The sequence below is a fragment of the Notamacropus eugenii genome, chromosome 5 (genome assembly GCF_028372415.1).
Source record: "Notamacropus eugenii isolate mMacEug1 chromosome 5, mMacEug1.pri_v2, whole genome shotgun sequence".
NCBI lineage: Eukaryota > Metazoa > Chordata > Mammalia > Diprotodontia > Macropodidae > Notamacropus > Notamacropus eugenii.
The window spans coordinates 133,845,237-133,868,627 of NC_092876.1; the positions used below are offsets into that span (position 1 = coordinate 133,845,237).

A 23,391-nucleotide genomic window follows, 5' to 3' on the forward strand; every position below is an offset into this window, starting at 1 on the left:
TGCTCTTGGAAGGGAAGCTCCCTAAGGGCAGGGCTTACCTCCCTTTTATGTTTGTGTCTCCAGTGCTGGCAGGTAGGGTGTGCTTAATAAATGGTTTTCTTTTATTTCTAGAAGTTCAGTTAGTTAATTAAGTGCTTCCTCACTGATTGTTTATTCATTCACTCATTCTCTGGACTTCAGTTTATTGAAACAGTGTCATGTGAGGTCTATACCAGTTTTATTCTGTGGATGATTTCATAATTGTGAAACTCTCAGCTGTAGCGTACATCCTTTCTCTTTTTTCCCCACTTAATAGTTTTTTTAATGTAGAGATAGTTTTCAACATTGACTTTGATAAAATACTGAGCTCCAAATTTATTTCTCCCTCCCTCTTTTCCCTTCACTCTCCCCAAGATGTGAGACAACCTGACATAGGTTATCCATGTACAATCAATTTAAACATATTTCCACATTAGTCTTGTTATGAAATAAGAACCAGAATAAAAGGGAAAAATCATGAGAAAGATAAAACAGAAAGTAGTCTGCTTCAATATGCATTCAGACTCCATAGTTCTTTCTCTGCATGTGGATAGCATTTTGTATCATGAGTCTTCTGGAACTGTCTTAGATTGTTGTATTGCTGAGAAGAGCTAAGTCTACCAAAGTCGGTTATCACACAGTGTTGCTGTTACTATGGAAAATGTCCCCCTGGTTGTGCTGCCTTCACTCGTTATCTGTTCATGTAAGTCTTTCCAGGTTTTTTTCTGAAATCTGCCTGCTCATCATTTCTTGTAGAACAGTTACATTACATTCATACACAACAACTCATTCAGCCATTCCCCAACTGATAGACACCTGCTCTGTTTCCAATTTTTTTTGCCACACAAAAAGAGATGCTATAAATATTTTTGCACATCTGGGTCCTTTTCCCATTTTTATGAACTTTCTTGGATACTGACCTAGGAGTGATATTGCTGGATCAAATGTAAGCACAGTTTTATAGCCTTTAAGCATAGTTACAAATTACTCTCTAGAATGGTTTGATTAGTTCACAATTCCACCAACAGCGTATTAGTATTCCAGTTTTCCCACGTCTTCACTTTATTATTTTCCTTTTTGGTCATATTAGACAGTCTGATAGGTGTGAGGTGTTTCCTCAGGGCTGTTTTAATTTGCATTTCTCTTACCAAAAGGGATTTAGAACGTTTTTCATATGAGTAGAGATAGCTTTTGTTTCTTCATCTGAAAGTTGCCTGTTCATATCCTTTGACCATTTATCAACTGGAGAATGACTTATATTCTTACAAAGTTGACTCAGTTCTCTATGTATTTGAGAAATGAGGCCTTTATCAGAGAAATTGGATGTAAAAATGGTTTCCCAGCTTCCTAGTTCCCTTCTAATCTTGGTTACATTGATTTTGTGTAAATTTTAAATTTTAATGTAATAAAAATTATTCATTATGCATTTGAAAATGTTCTTTCTCTTGTTTGGTAACCAATTTTTCTTGTCTTTATATTTGACAGGTAAACTATTGTTTGCTCTCCTAATCTGCTTATAGTATAACTCTTTAGGTCTCAATCATGTACCCATTTTGAACTCATCATGGCATAGCTTGTGAGATGTGGCCCTATGCCCATTTCTGCCATACAATTCTCTGGTTTCCCCAGCAGCTTTTGTCAAATAGAGTTCTTTTCCCAGAGGCTGGAGTCTTTGAGATTACCAACAGTAGATTACCACTGTCATTGACTACTGTGTCTTGTGTGCCTAATCTATTCCACTGATCCATCATTCTATTTCATTGCCAGCACCAAATACTTTCGTGAATTAAGACTTAATGATATAGTTTTTGATCTGGTGTGGCTAGGCTACCTTCTTTTGCATTTTTTTCCATTAATTCCCTTGATATTCTTGATCTTTTGTCCTTCCAGATGAATTTTGTCACTTTTTCAAGCTCTACAAAATAAGTTTTTGGTGGTTTGATCGACACTGAATAAACAAATTAATTTAGGCAGAACTGTCATTTTATTATATTGAGTAGCTCATTCTATCCATGATTAATCGATATTTTTCCAGTTGCTTTGATCTGACTTTATTTGTATGAGAAGTGTTTTGTAATTATGTTCATATAGTTCCTGGGTTTATCTTGTCTTTATTTTGTATTGTCTACAGTTATTTAAAATGGAATTTAGCACCTGGTGTTGGACTTTGGTAATAATATATACCAATACCCCAGTGAGACAAACATTTCTTCCCAAACTTCTAAGTTCTCTTGGGCCATAAAATTATTTCACTGCATTCTTTGGTTGGTTCTACCACTTCAGAATTCATTTTTAGGTGTTATTTAAAGTTGATTGGAGGGGAATTAGGAAGAGTTCAGGTGAGTCCTTGCATTTTCTCCATCATCATGCCTCCTTTTTGTGACTTTTAGATATATTTATAAGAGCTACAACATAGCAAGTCTCCATCACACCTAAGGCTACAGATACCATCATATGTCCCCCTGAGCTAGACAGATGAATGGTGATGGTGATGTGAAGGGATCTGAAGGAGCCTGGATTAAAGGGATTAGCTCCTTTTTGTGCCCTTTTCCCAAACACCAATAAACCAACGCCATCAAACCTGCCTGAGCATCAATCTGTAAAATGGAAATTATAACACTATTAAACCTATGTCACAATAGTACAGGGAGGGAAATAATTCTTGCTTTAGTGACTACTGTATTCCAGATATTGTGTTATGGACTTTAAAAATATTATCTTGTTTGAGTCTAACAAAAAATCTATGAGATAGGTGCTATTATTATCCCCTTTTTATAGTTGAGGAAACTGAGTCAGAGAGAGGTTAAATGCAGTACCCAGGGTCACTAACTATTATGTATCTGAGGGTGTGTTCAAACTCTGGTCTATGCTGCCTCCAGGCCCAGTGGCCACCTCTGCTGCCTCTTGCACTTCTGACAGTAGTAGTAATCACCATCATCCTCATAAACCTAAAGCTGTATTAGAAATAGTGTCTCATATAATTCCCCAAATGATTCTGCTGAGGGTTAGAGACTCCCCACCTGTTGGGGGTGTAAGCTCAGTTTCACATGGACAGTCTCGGGCAGGTAAAGGTGAGGACTTCTAAACCTCAGAGTTCTCATGAGGCCCCCCCAGGGAATAGCTGGGAATTCAGGCATGAGACACGGGCTATCTCGTGCATCTCCGCCTCTTCTCCATGGAATACGTGCTGGGGAGAGCATCCCACCCTTGAGATTGGCCCAGGTTCTGAGCACACCTGTTGTTGACTAGCTAAAGGCTGAGAGCACACCCAGTATTCATGTGCAAACTATGCGGTGGGAGAGCTTAAGTAGGGTCAGGAAAGCCTGAAGATGCTCTTTGCGCTGAAGGGCCTTTAGAGGGCAGAGGGTCCCTTCCCTCTCCCGCTCCCATTCTCTTGCTGTATGATCTTTGCCCCTTGGGAGGAGGAGGATTCCTCTCTCCTGAGGAAGAATTCACCCTGCACATGTAACCAAGACCCTGAATAAAGCCTAACTCTTGTTCGACTCTGGAAAGTCTCTTCTCTCAATACGTTTATCCGGTTGGCCACCGAAGACCTGCGAAGGTGAAAGGTAAGACTTGGGTAGCCCATCGGCCTCTAGGCTGAACAGTTGGCGCATCCAAACAGGGACAAGCGCGGAAATCCTGGGTGGTGGGATACCCAGAAGGGGCTGTGAAAGACTGCAAGTCCCGAATCCTAGATTCGGAAGGAGAGAAAGAGTGAGTAGCTTCCCACACCCATGGGAAAAGGGCAGGGATGGGGAATCAATTGCCAGTAATAAAGCCAGAGGAACAGGAGATCTGGGCTAAGACACTTCACAGGGAATGCAGGGACGCGGGGGTCACTATAGAGTTAAATGACCTCCAAAAGTTTTGTAACAGGATTTGGAAGGTCTCTCCCTGGCTCAAGCACACCGGAATATCAAGAGAAGGATGGGGAGTGGTCGGAGAACAAATGACCGCTTATGAACAACAATACCCTGGGGAGCTGGAGGATTTAGATTTCCTGATATTCGGTGTGATTAAGAGCCTGCTGGAAGGCCTGGAGAGACTGGGCCAGGATTGGAATGAGAGTGGGAGCAGAGAGAGGGGAGGGGAGAGCCCTGGGGAGCAGAAAGTTAAGGAGTGTAGAGAAAAAATAGGTTCAGAGCTTCATTTAGCAGATGGGAAAGGTGATGCAGGAGAGCATATACCGTGTCTTCCCTCTGCGCCTCCTTATAGGACGCTCCATGGGTCAGACAGTCCAGGGCCACAGTCCTGTTTGGAAAAGGGAATACGAAAGGCCCTAGAGAATGGAGAAGACGTAGGGACATTCCCTGTGGTAGAAATAGCAGACCCCAGTGTCCCCGGTGGGGTTCGGAGGAGCCACATACCCATAGAGTGGAAGAGAGTAGTGACTCTCAAAGAGGCTTGTACCAAGCACGGCCCCAATTCACCCTTTGTTATAGCCATGCTTGAGACTCTCAGCGATCAGTTCATTCTGACCCCTAATGATGGGAAGAGCTTAGCCAGAGCCTGCCTTACCCCTGGGCAGAATGTAATTTGGGTGTCAGAATTTTCTCAGAAGGTGAAGAGCACTACCAGTGGGCTGGGGGCTCAGGCCCCCCAGGCTTATCAGCAATTAACAGGAACAGGGCAGTATGAGGCTACAGGAGATCAATTACAGTACTCTGCCGCCAATTACGTTTTGATTGCGGGAGTGGCTATTGCCGCCTGGAGGGTTATAGCCTCTAAGAAAGAGAGAGAGCTTCCCATGACTAAGATTATGCAAGGAAGTGCTGAGCCATTTACTAACTTTGTGGCCAGGCTGCAGGAGGCAGTGGGTCGAGACATGGGAGAGGAGAATCAAGGGACAGAGATAGTGTTAAAGACATTGCTGAGGCAGAATTGTAATCATGACTGCAAAAAGGAAATGCTGGGACTGCCAAAGAATGCATCCAGTGAAGAAATGATACAGAGATGTGAGAGGGTAGGGAGTCAGGTGTACTTGGCACAGGTCCAAGGGAAGTATCTGGCTGCAGCCTTAAATAACATCTCCCTGGAGAGGAAATGTTTTCACTGCGGAAAACCGGGACACCTTAAGAAAGAGTGTAGGAAAGAAATAAATACGGGGAGGGGCCAGGACCCCTGCTTTTCATGTGGAAAGCCAGGTCACCTGGCTAGACAATGTAGGAAGTCGGGAAACGGGGTGAGGGGCCCCTCGAGGGCCCCGAAAATGTACCCTTTGGCAGAGAATAGGGATGGCCCCTTGGAGGGAGAATACAGGAGATTATGAGGCCAGAGGAAGGAATGCAACACCTTTACAGCTTAGATAAATGCCAGCTTGCAGCTCATCAGTTTACTATGATTCCCCTGAGAGACCCCATACAGGAGGAATCCCTGATATTGCAGAACCCCTCCCACACACCCATAGTTATATATAGAGGAGTTTATCCCACTGGCACCACAGCACTTCCATGCTCCAATGTGGTAGCTGAGCCAGCTCACATAGACAATCAGCTTCCCATAGCTATTGCCCTTCCCTTAAAGCACTCAGTTCAAATTCAGTTACTAAAGGAAATAGGATGGAATAGACCTGAGTGTACAATCTGGCTCAATGGAATTCCCATGACTGGCCTCCTTGATACTGGAGCGGATAGGACCTGCCTTAACAGTCGCTCAGTACCCCGGCACTGGAAGCTCAGAGAAAGCCAGAGACCAGTGTGGGGAATAGGAGGGTGCCAAAATACCTGAGAGACAATGCACCCAGTAAAGTGGGAGGCAGAGGATCGCCAAGGGACCGTATAGCCGTTGGTGATTCCAGGACTTAATTTTAACATCTGGGGCAGAGACATCATGAGCTGCCTGGGGATGAGGCTATCAAATTTTTAGTAAGGGCCATTGCAGTTGCACTGGAGTCCCCACTCTTTTTTTTTTTTAATTAATTTATTTAACTTTTAACATTCATTTTCACAAAATTTTGGGTTCCACATTTTCTCCCCTTTTGTCCCCTCCCCCCACCCTAAAATACCGAGCGTTCTAATTGCCCCTGTCTGCCAATCTGCCCTCCCTCCCTCCCCACCCCTTCCCTTTGGAAGGCAAGCAATTCAATATAGGCCAGATCTGTGTAGTTTTGCAAATGACTTCCATAATAGTAGTGTTGTGTAAGAACTAATTATATTTCCCTCCATCCTATCCTGTCCCCCATTACTTCTGTTCTCTCTTTTGATCCTGTCCCTCCCCATGAGTGTTGATCTCAAATTGCTCCCTCCTCCCCATACCCTCCCTTCCATCATCCCCCCCACCCTGCTTATCCTCTTATCCCCCACTTTCCTGTATTGTAAGATAGGTTTTCATACCAAAATGACTGTGCATTTTATTCCTTCCTTTAGTGGAATGTGATGAGAGTAAACTTCATGTTTTTCTCTCACCTCCCCTCTTTTTCCCTTCACTAAAAAGTCTTTTGCTTGCCTCTTTTATGAGAGATAATTTGCCCCATTCCATTTCTCCCTTTCTCCTCCCAATATATTTCTCTCTCACTGCTTGATTTCATTTTTTTTTTAAGATATGATCCCCTCCTCTTCAGTTCACTCTGTGCACTCTGTCTCTATGTGTGTGTGCATGTGCGTGTGCATGTGTGTGTGTGTTATCCCACCCTGTACCCAGATGCTGAATAGTTTCAAGAGTTACAAATATTGTCTTTCCATGTAGGAATGTAAACAGTTCAACTTTTGTAAAGTCCCTTATGACTTCTCTTTGCTATTTACTTTTTCATGCTTCTCTTCATTCTTGTGTTTGAAAGTCAAATTTTCTTTTCAGGTCTGGTCTTTTCATCAAGAATGCTTGAAAGTCCTCTATGTCATTGAAAGACCAATTTTTCCCCTGAAGTATTATGTTCAGTTTTGCTGGGTAGGTGATTCTTGGTTTTAGTCCTTTGACTTGTGGAATATCCTATTCCATGCCCTTCGATCCCTTAATGTGGAAGCTGCTAGATCTTGTGTTATCCTGATTGTATTTCCACAATACTTGAATTGTTTCTTTCTAGCTGCTTGCAATACTTTCTCCTTGATCTGGGAGCTCTGGAATTTGGCCACAATGTTCCTAAGAGTTTCTCTTTTTGGATCTCTTTGAGGCAGTGATCTGTGGATTCCTTGAATACTTATTTTGCCCTCTGGTTCTAGAATCTCAGGGCAGTTTTCCTTGATAATGTCATGAAAGATGATGTCTAGGCTCTTTTTTTGATCATGGCTTTCAGGTAGTCCCATAATTTTTAAATTGTCTCTCCTGGATCTATTCTCCAGGTCAGTTGTTTTTCCAATGAGATATTTCACATTCTCTTCCATTTTTTCATTCTTTTGGTTTTGTTTTGTGATTTCTTGGTTTCTCATAAAGTCATTAGCCTCCATCTGTTCCATTCTAATTTTGAAAGAACTATTTTCTTCAGTGAGCTTTTGAATCTCCTTTTCCATTTGGCTAATTCTGCTTTTGAAAGCATTCTTCTCCTCATTGGCTTCTTGAACCTCCTTTGCCAATTGAGTTAGCCTATTTTTCAGGGTGTTATTTTCTTCTGCATTTTTTTGGGTCACCTTTAGCAGGGTGCTGATTTGTTGTTCATACTTTGCTTGCAAGTCTTTTATTACTCTTCCCAGTTTTTCCTCCACCTCTCTATCATGATTTTGAAAATTGTTTGGGATCTTTAAGACCTTTTCCCAGAACTGATCCCATTGAGTGGGCTGGGATGTAGAAGCACTGACTTCCGTGTCTTCCCCTGATGGTGAGCACTGCTCTTCCTCATCAGAAGGGAGGGGAGGAGAAACCTCTCACCAAGAAAGTAACCCTCAATAGTCTTGTTTTTTTTCCCTTTTCTGGGCATTTTCCCAGCCAGTGACTTGAGCTCTGAATATCCTCCTCACACCCACCTCGCCTCCGGATCCTCCCAGCCCGAGCTTGGGGTCTGAGAATCAAATGCTGCTTCCCAGTGTCAGTGCTTTGGGCGGGGGCAGGGCTGCTATTCAGTGTGAGATTAAGTTCAGGTGCTCAGGTGGGGGCAGGGCCACCTCACGGGCTCAATTCCCTCAGGGGGTTTATGCAGAGACCTTCAACAATGGATCCAGGCTCCTGCCTGCTTGAGGAGCCCCGGTCTGCTCCCGCCTCCACTGTTGCCTCCTGAGGGGGCCTGAGTTATGGGGGCACCCCACTCCCCTCTCAACCCACCAAAGAGACCCTCTCACCAACCCTTGTCACCTGTGGGTGGAGGGACCTGCGTGGCCGCTGGAGATCCCGTCCCTGAAGCCCGCTCGGATCTTTTCCTCTCAGTGCCGCGGCCACGGCATGACTGTACTCAGCTCCCAGTCCCGGCGCCCAGTCCGCGGTGCGAAGGACCTTTTGCGAGAGGTTTGCAGGTCTCTCTGGAACAGAAATCTCCCTCACTCCAATGATCTGTGGCCTCTGGGTGCAGAATTCGCCGTGAGTTACTTATTTGTAAATGTTCTATGGGTTGTGGGTTCGGAGCTATGTGTATGTGCGTCTTTCTACTCCGCCATCTTGGCTCCGCCCCCGAGTCCCCACTCTTGAATTGAAAGTCAGACACCCTGATTTGGGTGGAGCAATGGCCCCTGACTGCAGAAAAACTCCAGGCACTACAAATATTGGTTAAGGAGCAATTAGAAAAGGGACATATAGAACCATCACAGTCACCCTGGAATGCTCCTGTGTTTGTTATAAAGAAAAAATCCGGAAAATTCAGGTTCCTTACAGACCTAAGGAAGGTAAATCAGTCTCTCATGCCTATGGGAGCCCTGCAACTGGGTCTCCCATCTCCTAATGCCATCCCGGATGGTTGGTCACTTATAATCATTGACATTCAGGATTGTTTTTTTTCCATCCCTTTAAACAAAGTAGATTGTCCTCAGTTTGCTTTTACTGTACCTCACCCCAATAATGAAGGACCTGCAAAGAGGTACCAGTGCAAGGTACTGCGCCAAGGCATGAGTTGCAGCCCCACCATCTGTCAGTGGTATGTTAATCAAGCATTAGAGAGCCCCAGGCAGCAATACCAATGCAAAATCATCCATTATATGGATGACATCCTTATAGCTGCACCTCAGCTCAAGGATCTGGAGAAGTGTTTCCAAGTAGTAGAAAGGAACCTTCTAGGACTAGGATTAGTTATTGCTCCTGAAAAGATACAGAGAGGACCCAGTTACAAATATTTGGGATATCAAATACAGGGCACCATCATTTGGCTGGAACCCCCAAAATGGGATATAAAGATCCAAACACTCAATGATGCTCAGAAACTTGTAGGTGCTATCCAATGGATAAGATCAAAGGTGCCTATACCCCTACCTCTCATGCAACCTTCATATTCACTATTGGCAGGAGACTCTGCTTTAAATTCCCCATGAACATTGACTCCTGAAGCAGCCAAGGCCATAGGGGAAAGGGCCAACTTCACCATAAAGGTGATCCTCGCTAAACAAAAAAGGGGAAGAGGTCGCCTAACACAATCAGAGCTCGATACAGCTGTATATACACACAATTTTTTGCATATCTCAAAAAATTCACATACTCCTCCAGCTATGAGACATTTTGTGACTATTCCATGACAACCCCGGAAGGAAAGTAATACCCAGGCTGGAAATAAGGACACATGGGCCATGGTAAAGGATATGGCCTCAGGGAAATGGCAAGGTCCGTATAAGATACTAATATGGGGTCCAGGGTATGGTTGTGTCTCCACAGGAAAAGGGGACGTGTGGATTCCCATCAAAAGGATCCACAGGTGGAAACCGGTGTCGGAGACGCCGGAGAAGCCGGAAGTGACGAGCCCAGAGACCCTGGAGAAGGACCATGCACCACCTGAGTCTGCTGCTAACAGCTTTGACCTTGCTGCCCAGAGAGGAAGCAGCACTCATCCCAACCACTGCCACGCTGACATAACACTGGGCGTTCCTAACTGATACATTGCCGCCCGCTCCATCAAGGCATCTCCTTTCAGCGGCTGAAGGAGGACTTTGGCATCACGAATCCAGGACGCACAGAGGTGACCAACTATCACCTGAATTTCACAACTTGGCCGTGAGGTCCATTCTGCATGACTGAGGGGGTGGTGGAGTGTAAGTCGCCAGCACTGCGCTACCTCTCTTAGAATATGCTTTGGAATTAGTGATTGCACTTCCTCTTGTTGTAATATGTGTAATTCAGCCATTTAGTTTTATCTTTGTTTTGTTGGATGCCTCTCTTTGTCAGTTGTTGTGCTAGCTGCAGATTTCTGTGTAAATGAAGTTCTTGTTGTGGGGTACCCATATGTTAAAGGCCTCCCTAACCCACTTAGCCTCCAGCCGCTATTCGCTCTAGGGCCACGTGCACTCTGCGCAAAACAAAAAAGGGGAGATGTTGGAGGTGTAAGCTCAGTTTCACGTGGACAGTCTCGGGCAGGTAAAGGTAAGGACTTCTAAACCTCAGAGTTCTCATGAGGCCCCCCAGGGAATAGCTGGGAATTCAGGCATGAGACATGGGCTATCTCGTGCATCTCCGCCTCTTCTCCATGGAATACGTGCTGGGGAGAGCATCCCACCTTTGAGATTGGCCCAGGTTCTGAGCACACCTGTTGTTGACTAGCTAAAGGCTGAGAGCACACCCAGTATTCACGTGCAAACTATGCGGTGGGAGAGCTTAAGTAGGGTCAGGAAAGCCTGAAGATGCTCTTTGCGCTGAAGGGCCTTTAGAGGGCAGAGGGTCCCTTCCCTCTCCCGCTCCCATTCTCTTGCTGTACGATCTTTGCCCCTTGGGAGGAGGAGGATTCCTCTCTCCTGAGGAAGAATTCACCCTGCACATGTAACCAAGACCCTGAATAAAGCCTAACCCTTGTTCAACTCTGGAAAGTCTCTTCTCTCAATACGTTTATCCGGTTGGCCACCAAAGACGTGCGAAGGTGAAAGGTAAGACTTGGGTAGCCCATCGGCCTCTAGGCTGAACACCCACCATTTGATACTCGCAGTCACAACAATCTCTTGGACATTGGGGATCACACTTATCTAAAAAACTCATCGTCTTTGCTTAAAATCCCCCTTCTTCCAAATATCCCTCCTTCTATGGAGGACACCATGGTTCTTCTCATCCACTGATGATCACAGAGCTGGTGTCCTCCCCACCTCCTTCCTGTGTCCTCCCACATAGGCAGGCTCTTGTGAGTTCTGGAAGTTTCTGCCTCCACAACACTTCTCACTTCCTACCTGTCCCCTCCATTCAGGGAGTCCCCACCCTTCTTCTGCCCTCCTCATCTCTCCCCTGGAATACCTGCCATAGCCCCTCACTGGTCTAATGTCTAGTCTCTCCCCTTCCCATCCATCTTCCGCTCAGCTGCCAAAGTATTTTTCCTGAAGGGGAGGTCTGACTATGTCACTATCTGCTTTAGAACCTTCAGTGGCTCCCAGGTACTTTTAGGATCAAATACAAATGCCGTCACATATGTATACCCTCCAAACATGGCCCCAACCACCCAGCCCAGTCTCCTCACCTCACTTCCCTTCATGTGCTCTATGGTCCAGTCACACTGGCCTTACTCTTCTCGAACCTGACACTGCTTTCCATATCACCACCTGCATGTCTTTGTCAGTACAAACTCAGCTCAGTTCTTCCTTCTGTAGGAGGTCAGTCCTGGTTCTCTGTACCTCACACCTGCTGCTTGTTCCCCTCAGGATGCCTCCATGGGCCTTTTCTGTCTGACATTGGCAGCTCTTTGCAGGTTGTTTCTCCCATCCCAGTGTGAGTTCCCTGAGATCATGTTGTGACTTTTCTGCTTCCCCCCAGTGCTTACCATGACACCTGCCACATGGTGATCATAAGAATCACTCACATTCCCATAGCACCTCCTATGTGCCAAACCATGGGCCAAGGGCTTCATCATTGTTATCCCACTGGATCCTCACAACAGTCCTCCTCATAATAAGAACATACTGATGATAATGATGATACCAGGGATAATAATAATCCCAGTTAGTATTCCTATAGGCTCCCAGATTCCCAGAGCACTTTCTTTAGATGATCTCCCATGACCCTGCTAACCACCCTAGGAGAAGAGAGGTGCTGGGGGATCAATAGAACACTGGATTTGGAGGCAGGAAGACCTGAGTTCTAGTCCAGCCTCATATACTCCCTACTGTGTGACATGGGTCAAGTCCCTCAACCTTTAACTGCCTCAGTGTGTTCCTTGGTAAAACTATACCAGAAAAAGTGCCCACCTGCCAGGGCTGAGGATAAAAAGCACCATTTTTGTCAAATGCTTTGCCAGCCTCCAAGGGCTACAGACGTGCCAGTTGTTATTATTCCTATAGTACGGATGAGGAAACTGAGGCTGAGAGAGTTTCATTGACTTGTAATCCCCCTTCCCACTTGGCCTGGGCTCTAGGCTCATGTTCTTTATATCCATAAGTTACCAAACCACTCCTCTCTTCAGACATCTTTAGAGGTTTTCTCCTTCCCTCTGGGTGAGGCTCAGACTTCTCCTCCGGGCATTCAAAGCCCTCTACACTTCGGGGCCACCTGACCTTTCCCACCTATTGCACTCAGCTCCTCTCCTGGTGCTCTGGGCTAAAATTACCCTGGATGGCTCCAGTTCCCCTGAAGATACCAGCTCTTCTCAGCTCACATGCCTATTCTAATGCATCCAATAGGGGGCGCAGTGGGAAGACTTCTGGTCCTGGAGTCAGCAAGACCCAAGTGTAAAACTGATCACAGACACTTAGCAACAGAGGACCTGGGCAAGGCACTGACTCTGTCTGCCTCAGTTTCCCTCTCTGTAAGATGGGGACAAATTAGTACCTGGTTCTTTGTATCTCTCCTGCCCTTTGTAGCCAGACTCCTCCACAGTCCTTCTATACCAGATGCCTCCTCCTCCTGTCCTCACCCTTTCTTATTAACGCCTTAAAATCTGGCTCCTGACCTCCTCACCTCACTGACACTGCTCTCTCCAAAGTCATTGACAGTCACTTAGCTGCCACGTCCAACAGCCTCTTCTCAATTCTCCTTCTCTTTGTTCTCTCTACAGCCTCTAACTTTGCTGATCAAGCTCCACAACTAGATGCCTTCATCCCTCTAGGCTCTCAGGATCCCCCTCTCTATTCTGGCATCCTCCTACCTAGCTGATGGTTCCTTCTGTGCCTCCTGTGCTGGATCCTCAGCCACATCCTGCCCTCTGACTGCAGGTGTGTCTCAGGGTTCTGTTCTCAGGGCTCTTCTGTTCTGCCTCTAGAGGACTTCACTGATCATCTCAACAGCACCCATGGATTTAATTACTGTCTCTCTGCTGATGATCCTTAAGTCAGCCATTCCTGCCCCAGTCTGTCTGCTGACCTCCAGTGTCAGATCTCCACCTGCCTCCCTGACATCTCAGTTTAGATGTCCAGTAGACATCTTAAACTCAACCTGTCCTGAACAGAACTCATTATCTTTCCCTCACATGTTCCCTATGTCCTATCTTCACTATGAGTATAGAGGACAACACCCTCCTCCCAGCCCCTTAACCTCATACCCTAGCAGTCACCCTGGATTTTTCCCTCTCTCATCCCCCACATCCAATCTATTGACAAGGCCCAACAATTTCACCTCTGAGACATGTCTCCTATAAGTCTTTGTCTGCTCTCACAGGGCCCCCCTCTAATACAGTGCTTCCTTACCTCAGGCCTTGATCACTGCAATAGTCAGCTGAAGTCTGCCTGCCTCACACTCTCCTCTCTCCAATCTACCCTCATCCAGACACTAAGAGGATTTTTGTAAAGTTCAGGTCTGATCTTGTTCCTGTTCTACTCAGTAAACACTCATGGCTCCCCATCATCCCAGAGAGCAAATTCAAAATGCTCTGATCAGAATTCACAGCCTTCTCTAACCCAGACCCTCCTACCACCCTGATCTTCTGACTTCTTACTCCCCAACACCTGCTGTTCAGTCCAGTGACTCGGGCCTGCTGGCCATCCCACAAACAAGACCTTTCCTCTCTCAGCTCTGGGCATCCTCTCTGGCTGTTCCCAGGCCTGAAATGTTCCCTCCTCTCCCCTCTGACAACTGACCTCCCTGGCCTCCTTCAAGGCCCAACAGAAACCATACCTTGTACAGAAAGCCTTAGCTCACTCCTCTTAATTCCAGGGCCTTCCCTTTTATCTGTTTCTTATTCATCCTGTATGTTCTGTGCTCTGTGTATGTGTGTTAACATGGAGTCTCTCCCTTTAGACTGTAAGCAGGGACTGCCTTTCACAAACTCTTCTTGTATCCCCAGTGCTTAGTACAGTGGTGGTACACAGTAGGTGCTTATTAAAGGTTACTGATTGATTGTTTATAAAGCCCTTTCTGAACATTTAAGCCTTCTAGAGCTGCCATTGATGATGATGATGGTGATGATATGATTCTCTTTCCTGTTAAGGGAACTCCTTCCTTCTTTCTCTCCCATTTTCTACAGCCCATCTCAGATGCTGCTGCCCACAGAAGGCCTCTCCTGGTCCTTGTCTCTTTAACAATGCTCAGTTTTAAATATCACCTTGGACAGAGAGTCCTGTACAGTAGGTGGCTAATGTTTGCTCAATTTAATTGAGGAGCATTTAATTTTACACCTTGTATATATTATCATACTTGCATATATTATTGATTATCATATTACTTTGTGTTTCTTACCTCCTTATTATAGACAAATCTTCTTGAGGGCAGGGTCCTGGTTTAGTGTAAACATCATAGGGTCATGAAAACAGTAAGTGGTCAATAAATAATAATGCCATCAAAAATGAGAAGAGCTCACATTGTGTAGTGCCTATTAGGACAGCTAGGTTGCTCAGTGGATGGAGCACTGGGCCTGGAGACAGGAAGACCTGAGTTCAAGTTCTCTCTCAAATACTTCCTACCTGTGTGCACCTGGGCAAATCTCTTAACTTGATTTGTCTTCATTTTCCCGTTTGTCAAATGAGCTGAAGAGTAAGAGGGCAAACCACTCCAGGATCTCTGCCAAGAAAACCTCAAATGTGGTCACAGAGTCAGACAGGATTGGAACAACAGAACACCACTACCAAGATGGTGATTTGCATGTGTGATACACTTTACAAATTTTATTTCATTTGGTCCTCAAAGGAACCCTGGGGAGTAAAAGCTCCCACCATGCTCATTTTACAGATGATGAAACTGAGGCAGACTCTCAGGTCACACAATGAGTAAGTATCTGAGTCTTGGTGAGAATTCAGGTTTTCCTCCTTCCAGATCTTTTAATTGAATTAATTATGGTCTGGATACTTATTCAGAAACTCATTATATTGTGTCTAATATTTTGTTTTGTATATATGTCTTTTTTCTTTTTTAGGCAATCAGGGTTAAATGACTTGCCCAAGGTCACACAGCTAGTAAGTATCTGAGGCCAGATTTAAACTCAGATCCTCCTGACTCAAGGGCTGGGGCTCTATCTGCTGTACCACCCAGGGGCTCCAATTTTATAGCATCTTGTGCCTCTCCCCTCAGTCATCCATAGGCTATAAATTCCTTAGGAACAAAATTCATGGGGCCTTCTTTTGTCTTCCCAATAGCACTGGGCTGGACAGACAGGAGACATTGAATGAATATTTGTGGTTGCACAAAAATGTGCAAAATGTGGGCAGAAGACAGGAGAGAAGTCCTTAGCCAGCTGACATCTTCCTCAGTCCATGGACTTGGGTGTCAGTTCAGGTCTTTTAACCCACTTCTCTGAGGCCAGGCCAGAGAGCAGGTCCCCCCATCTGTCAGTGGGAAACCCCACGCCTGAATGATCTCCCTGTGGGGAGAGCTCCATGTGGTTTAGAAAGCTCAGAGGGAGCTTCCATCCTAGTGGAGCATCCTGCTTTCTTTGTCTTTGTTCTTTCTTTTGCCTAAGAGAAAATGGATTGAGACAGGCCCCAAAGGCTGAGGGTAAACAAGCAATGATTAGTAATGATTGTAAAATGTTCCTGGGTTTACTGAATCTACAAAACTTTGTATTTAGGGATGATTGCGATTGTCTTCTGAGTCTGTGGGACATGACCTTGCACCATTGGCTGCTGTGAGGTTTCTTCTTGTAGGACCCTGGGGAAGCAGATGAAAGGAAGTCCTCCATGGCTGCCCAGATACCCCAGAGGATTGTCCTGGACTGGGGACAAGGACTGGGCTCAAAATGCTTCACTGTCTATTGGGCAAAGAAACAAATATTTGAAATGGAGAGAGAAGGACAAATTGGCTTTGCTTTGTCCCTCAGCTGATGTAACATGACAGGACCCATGTGGGGGATTCCAGGGGCCTGAAATCAATCAGGAAGAAGCCATTCGGAGTCTCCTTACACTGGGGTGGGACCATTCACTTTCTATTAGCTACAAAGCTGGAAGAGGCTAGGATTCATTCTATCTCTCTGTCTCTGTCTCTCAGTCTTTCTATCTTTCTATCTCTGTCTTCCTGATTCTGTCTGTCTCTGTCTTTTTATCTCTTTCATTCTCTCTCTCTCTCTCTCTCTCTCTCTCTCTCTCTCTCTCTCTCTCTCTTTCCTTCTACCTTGTCCAGAGGAAGTGCAAGTTCCATTTACCCACAGCACAGGTACCATGAACTGAGCTGGGTAGGGAAGAAGGTTCTTTCTCTCCCCAATCTAGACCTCATGTCCCTCTAGAAACAAGATTAGATTGTGGTTAGGGCTTATTGTTGGTCATTTTCACTTCTAGATATGGCACATAGATTTCCCACTCTACCCAGGCCCAAGCCATGGAGACCTTGGAAGAAGAATAAAGCCAAATGTACCTGCAAGTCCAGAAGGGAAGTTGTGAGAAGCCAGGGGGCCTGGCACTGGAATCCAAGGGAGCTTTGGGCTCAGAACTTGGTGGGACTACACTATGTAGGAGCAGGGATAAGCTATTAGCCTGAACTCCCTTCACCCCCCAACTCTCCAGAGGCTCAGGTGGCCTGTGTGGGGAGGACAATGTCCTCACGTGTCAGGGAAAGTGTCGTTTGTACATTTGTTTCCATGACAGAGTGTAATTAACTATTACTGTAGAAAAACGAATCTGAATATTAAGTGTTCACATGGAATAAGGGGACAGAAGAGCCTCTAAAATTGGGGAAATAGCAGTGGAGGGGGAGGGCTTAAACCAATGACAGAGAGGCTGGATACCCTAAACCCCATTTAAGGTACAAGAGGATCCTGATGGACTGAAACACAACAGATCTGATCTTCAGTCAGTGAGGGTCTGGCTGGTCCCTGTGACCCAAATACTAATCCTCAAGCAAGTTGTGAAACTCCAGTGAGACAATGAATGAAAACGACCTTGAACACTCTAAAAATCTGTACCAATGCCAATGTCTGAAGGTCCCTCCCAGCTTGAGAGAAAACTTATGCCCCAGGTAGGACCTACCTGCTACCTGAAGGCTAAAGGTGGTTTCATTGTAAAAGGAGCCTTTCTGGAAATAACATGTGTACAGGCCAGTGTCAGAGAGCCGGACCTGGTGGATGATCACAGTTACTTTCCCCTCAGCCATATCCTGGCACAGCATCTTTGTCCTCCCTTGGAATGCAGGGGCCTGGACTTCCTTCATCTCCTGCCCCCTGCGGTACAAGTGCACAACCAGTGAATCTTTGACCCACTTCACAGTCATTTCTCGAGCATCCGTCTTAGGAGAGAGGTGACAAGGGAGCCGGACATCTTCCCCCACCCAGGACAGGATGGGCTGGACCACAGGGCCAGATACTGTGAATGTTCCTGTATGGAGAACCAGGCACAAAACAGCAGAGAATCAGAGAATTTGTGGATGGAGGAGTGAATATGGCCTTCAGAGCAGGGTCAGGGCAGCCAGGACCATTTAGCTCTGAATGTGTTCCTGCCCAGGCACTCCACTGATGTTAGACCACCTTTGGTAAAATCACTTTATACACTATGACACATCTGTGAGATGGAGACATGACATTCTTCTCTTCACTGCCTTGTATGTTCAGGGAGCCAGGCCAACTGAATGGGGGCTGAAAGTCTGGGATGGAGGCAGGAAGGCAACAGCTCCTGTCAATGGCCCTTGGAGGCCCCAGCCTCTGCCCCAGTACTGAGGCTGCCCAGAGATAACTTCCTAAAGCAGAGAAAGTCCAGGCTTCTGGCCTGGTGTTGTACTTGCCCTCATCCTGTGACTATGCATCTGAGAGCTTTAGAAGGAGGCTGGGTCAGAGAGCCTCTGTGTCTGTGAGAGAGCCCTGTGTGACAGAGCAGTGCAGCTCAGTGGGGACGAGGAATGTGGGTATAGAAATGTGGGGGCTTCCAGGGCATCACTGTGGTAATGGCATTCTGGGTTACTGGGCCAGGAAGGAAGAGACTTGAGTTCAAATGTTAGCTCTGCTAATGACTAGCTGTGGGACTTTGGACAAGTCACTAGACCTCTCTGGGCCTCTGTTGGTTCGGTAAAATAATAAGATTGAACTCAGAGACCTCTTTGGCCTTTTCCAGTTCCAAAATTGTGATTCTATCCTTGTTTTACCTTTGGTTCTATATGTCACTGGAGAGAATCTCCTTGCAGCTCTTTGGTACAGAGTCCACAAAAAACTGGATTTTGGGGGCCCTTTGTCAGAAGGGGAGAAACAACTCAGTCCTCATTGACACAGTCTAATTATCCTATTTTTTTAGCTGGGTCTTGGTCAGAAGTCACAGAACTCTCGCATCTGTGGAGGGCATCAGTTCTGACAACCTCTCTCACACACAAGTCAAGAAGGCAGGCCCTAGTCTGTACATCAGCAGCCTCACAAGTCTGCCCATCAGAGGGAGGCAGGAGGGGGAAATAGTCAGTGCAGGGATTAGAAGGCAGAGCTTCTGGGAGGCAGATGGCACCAGACACACATCTAAATGACACTGCTTTTCCTGGGTCTCCTGGGGCCCTGGCTCATCTTCCTAGTTGAAACCTCCATCCAGGTTGCGTCTTCCTAAGTGCCCTGTATGTGGCATCTCCATGAAAAGCTCCGGGTCCTGCCCTGGCTTGGCCTGAGGTTTTGCTCCAAACCTTTCAGTCTTGCTCTTGCTTCCCAAGCTGTGACTTTCCTTAGGCCCAGGGCCTTAATCACCAGCACATGTTGGTCCTTTTGGTGGGGAAGCGAAGGAGAATTTGGAAAGTGCTTTATTGAGCCCTAAAAGAAGCTGCCCTGACATTAGAGTCTTTCAGACCTCCCTTAATGTCTCCTCTTTCTTCTGCATAGGACCAAAGTCAGTGGAGTTCTGTGAGCCCCAGGAAAACAGAATCTTAGGAATCCTTGACTGGATGTCAGAAGATTCAGATTCATGTCCTGCTTCTATCATGTCATGTTAAGCAAGTTTCAATCAGCCCCAACCATAGTTGCCTTGCTTATTAAATGAGGGTTGGGTGTTTTGTCCTGCCTAGAGTTATTTTCAATGAAGTACATCTTTCTTTCTCTTCTTGCAACGTTTTCTTTATGATCTGTAGGAATGTAGATGATTTCTGTGGATTTATTTTATATCCTGCTACTTTGCTAAAATTATAGTTTCAATTAACTTTTTGAGTATTTGGAATTTTCCAAATATATCATTATATCATCTGCAGAAAGAGATAATTTTATTACCTCTTTCCCTATTCTGATTCCTTCTGTTTCTATTTCTTTTATTGTTATTGCTAGGATTTTTAATATAATACTGAAAAATGGTGTCAGTTGGCATCCTTCCTTCACACCTGATCTTACTGGGAAGGCTTCTAGCTTAATCCCATCAGAAATGATGATTGCTAATGGTTTTAGACAAATGTCTTATATCAATTTAAGGAAAATTTCATTCATATCATTACTTTCAAATGTTTTTTTTTAATAGAAATGAGTGTCTTATTTTATGAGAAGCCTTTTCTGCCTTTATTGATATAATGGTATGATTTTTAAACATTTATTATTGATAAAATCAACTATGTTAATAGTTTTCCTTATTATATATAATTCTTCCATTCCTGGTAAAAGTCCTATTTGATCATAATGTATATTCTTTGTAATATATTGTTCTAGTATTTTTAGCTAGTATTTTATTTTAGGATATTTCATTGATGAAATTGGTCCATAATTTTCTTTCTCTGCAATTACTGTTCCTGCTTTTAGTTATCATTAGCATAGTTGTTTCACTAAAGGGGTTTGTTAGGATCCCTTCTTTGCCTATTATTCCAAATAATTTATTTCTTATTGGAATTTGTTGATCTTTCAATGTTTGTTCACCATTAAATCTATCTGGTCTTGGCTTTTTTTGTTAGGAAACTCATTTATGACCTGTTCAATTGTTTTTTTTAAAGAAACTGGTCCACTTTGATATTTAATTTCCTCTTCTACTAATCTAGGCAATTTATATTTCAGCAAATATTCTTCCATTTCACTTAAATTGCTACATTTACTGAAATATAATTGGGCAAAATAACTCATTATAATTGTTTTAATTTCATCTTTGTTAGTGATATATTCAACCTTTTTTAAATAAAATTAATCAATGGTTTGTCTATTTTACTGATTTTTCAAAAAACCAATCTACTTTTATTTATTAATTCAATGGATTTTAATACTCAGTTGTAGTAATCTAACTTTAATTTTTAGGATTTTCAATTTAGTTTTTAATTGGGGATTTTTAGTGTTTTTTCTTTTTCTATTTGTTGTTAATTTATTTGTTTTCAGTTTTCTATAATCACTTCCATAAGTCTCACAATTTTCTCCCCCTCCCTTCCCCCTCCCACCCAAAGACAGTATGCAATCTCATATGGGTTCTGCACATACTTCTTATTAAGCATGTTGCATAGAGGAATTAAAATTAATGGAGGACACCAGGAGAAAAACATAAACCAACACAACACATAACAGAAGAGAAAATATTCTGCTTCATTCTGTGTTCCAGTTCCATAGTTCTTTCTCTGGATGTGGGTGGTATTTTGCCTCAAGAGTCATTTGGGAATGTTTTAGGTCCTTGCATTGTTGTGAAGGGCTAAATGTATCAGAAACAGTCCTCACGCACTGTGGCTGTTACTGTGTACAGTGTTCTCTGGGTTCTACTCATTTCACTCAGCATCAGTTCATATAAGTACTTCCAGGCTTCTCTGAAGCCCTCCTGTTCATTATTTCATATAGCACTCTATTATATTCATATGCCACAACTTGTTCAGCCTTTCCCCAATTGTTGGGCATCCCCTGATTTCCAGTTCTTGCCTGCCTGAAAGAGAGTTACTATAAATATTTTTGTACATATGGGATCTTTTCCCCTTTTTTATGATCTCTTTGGGATGGTGATTGAAAGGGATTACATGGACTATGCAGTACTTTTACTTTAAATTTGGATCTTAAGATACAACGACACTCACTTAAACAAGCTTAATAGGCAATTAAATTTTATTACTACAAGTAGTGCAAGTTAGCAAGTGTATACACATGAGCAGTAGATAATAGTAAAGAAAAAACAGAAAAATTATATGTCATCAGACAAGTCTGAGCTCCAACACTTTGGCACAATTGGGAGACTGAAGGTGGAGAGGGGGAGAAACAGTCGGCAAAGGTCCTGGCTGGGACAACAGAAGTAGGTGTCCCCACTTCTGTAGCAAAAGACCTCCAAAGATCCATCTCTCATTCAGTTCCTTTATACATGTAACTTCAGAGAAAAGAGGACCATTAGAACAAAGAAGAAACTCCGGCCAAAAGTCCCAGTTGTTGACTTTGACATATGTGCCGAGGACTGTCCAGGTCCTTCAACACAGACACCTCCTCCCTTAAGGAATTTTATGACTCTTAAGATTAGGGTCCCTTTGCCCTGGCTGCATACTCCATTAATTCTGCTGCTTCCCCTGGCACTCCCAGTTAAGCATATCAACTTTAAATTACATTTCTTATGTTAGGTCATGTGGTGGTCATTCAAGGGGCTGGGGAGACACTTCCTCAGTTTCCCCACAGGGATACAGTCCTAGAAGCAATATTACTGGGTCAAAGGGTATGCACATTTTTGTAGCCCTTTGGGCATAATTCCAAATTGTTCTCTAGAATGGTTGGATCAGCTCACAGCTCCACCAACAATGAAGTAGTGTTCCAATGCTCCCACATATCCAACATTTATCATTTTCCTGTATTGTCATGTTAGCCAATCTGATAGGTGTGATGTGGTAGCTCAGAGTTGTTTTGGTTTGTATCTCTCTAATCAATAATGATTTAGAACATTTTCTCATATGATTATAGATACCTTTAATTTCTTTCTCTAAAAATTCCCTGTTCATATCCTTTGACCACTTCTCAATTGGGAATGACTTGTATTCCTGTAAATATGACTCAATTCTCTATATATTTTACAAATGAGACCTTTGTCACAGATACTAATTGCCAAAATTCTTTCCCAGTTTTCTGCTTCCCCCCTAATCTTGGTTGCATTGGCATTGAAATCAAAATTATCGATTTTGCACTTCATAATGTTCTGTATCTCTTTCTTGTTGGGTCATAAATTTCTCCATTCTCCATAAATCTGACAAATACACTATTCCTTGCTCCCCTAATTTGTTTATAGTATCAATCTTTATACCTAGATCATGTATCCATTTGGACTTTATTCTTGTGTATGGTGTCAGGCATTGATCTATGCTGAGTTTCCACCATACCGTTATCCTGTTTGCCCAGCAATTTTTATGAAACACTGAGGTCTTATCCCAAAATCTGGGGTCCTTGGGTTTATCACACAGTAGATTACTATATTCATTAACTGCTCTGTCTTGAGTACCTAACCTATTCTACTAGTCTACCCCTCTGTTTCTTAGCCAGTACCAATTGGTTGTGATGATTGCTGCTTTATAATACAATTTGACATCTAGTAGGGCTAGGCCACCTTCCCTAGCATTTCTTTTCATTAGTTCTCTTGATATTCTGGACCTTTTGTTCTTTCAGATGAATTTTGATAATATTTTTTTCTAGCTGTAGAAAATAATTATCTGGTAGTTTGATTGGTATGACACTCAATAAATAAATTAATGTAGATAGAACTGTCATTTTTATTATATTAGCTCAAGTTACCCTGGAGCTTGCTTCATGAGGTGTGGGGGAGGGGTGGTATGGCTGCAAGAGGTCTCCTCTCCTAAGCTAGAGTATAGGCAGGCTCAGTGGTTGGTGAACCCCATCTGTGCTAGTTTCTTGATGATTCCCCTGGCTGTGCTAAGGCACTCCTGGGGTCCCTGGTGTTGGTGCTTAAGGGCTCCACCCCTCTGGGGCTCAGGATGTCCTCCTGGTTCGTTGAGGTGGGGGTGTCTGGGAGAGCTCCGGTCCTGAACTGATCCCCAAAAGTCACAGCAAGAAGGACCCCCCTTTGTGATTTTCCTAGCCTCTCTTGATAAGGGACTGTTTAACCCTTTGGCTGATCCCAACAATTAGAGAATTTTTCCTGGGGAAATATTCTCTGG

The 23,391-nt window shown here is 44.2% G+C and overlaps 1 protein-coding gene across 2 annotated transcripts in view; it reads right to left on the reverse strand.

Moving 5' to 3' along the window:
• LOC140505206 (butyrophilin-like protein 2) overlaps positions 1 to 23,391 on the reverse strand; it is a 73,583-nt gene that overhangs the window by 15,672 nt on the left and 34,520 nt on the right. For both annotated transcript variants that reach the window (XM_072610964.1, XM_072610963.1), the window contains exon 3: positions 17,376 to 17,720. In XM_072610964.1, the coding sequence (XP_072467065.1) occupies positions 17,376 to 17,720 (345 nt within the window). The remainder of the gene's footprint in view (positions 1 to 17,375; positions 17,721 to 23,391) is intronic.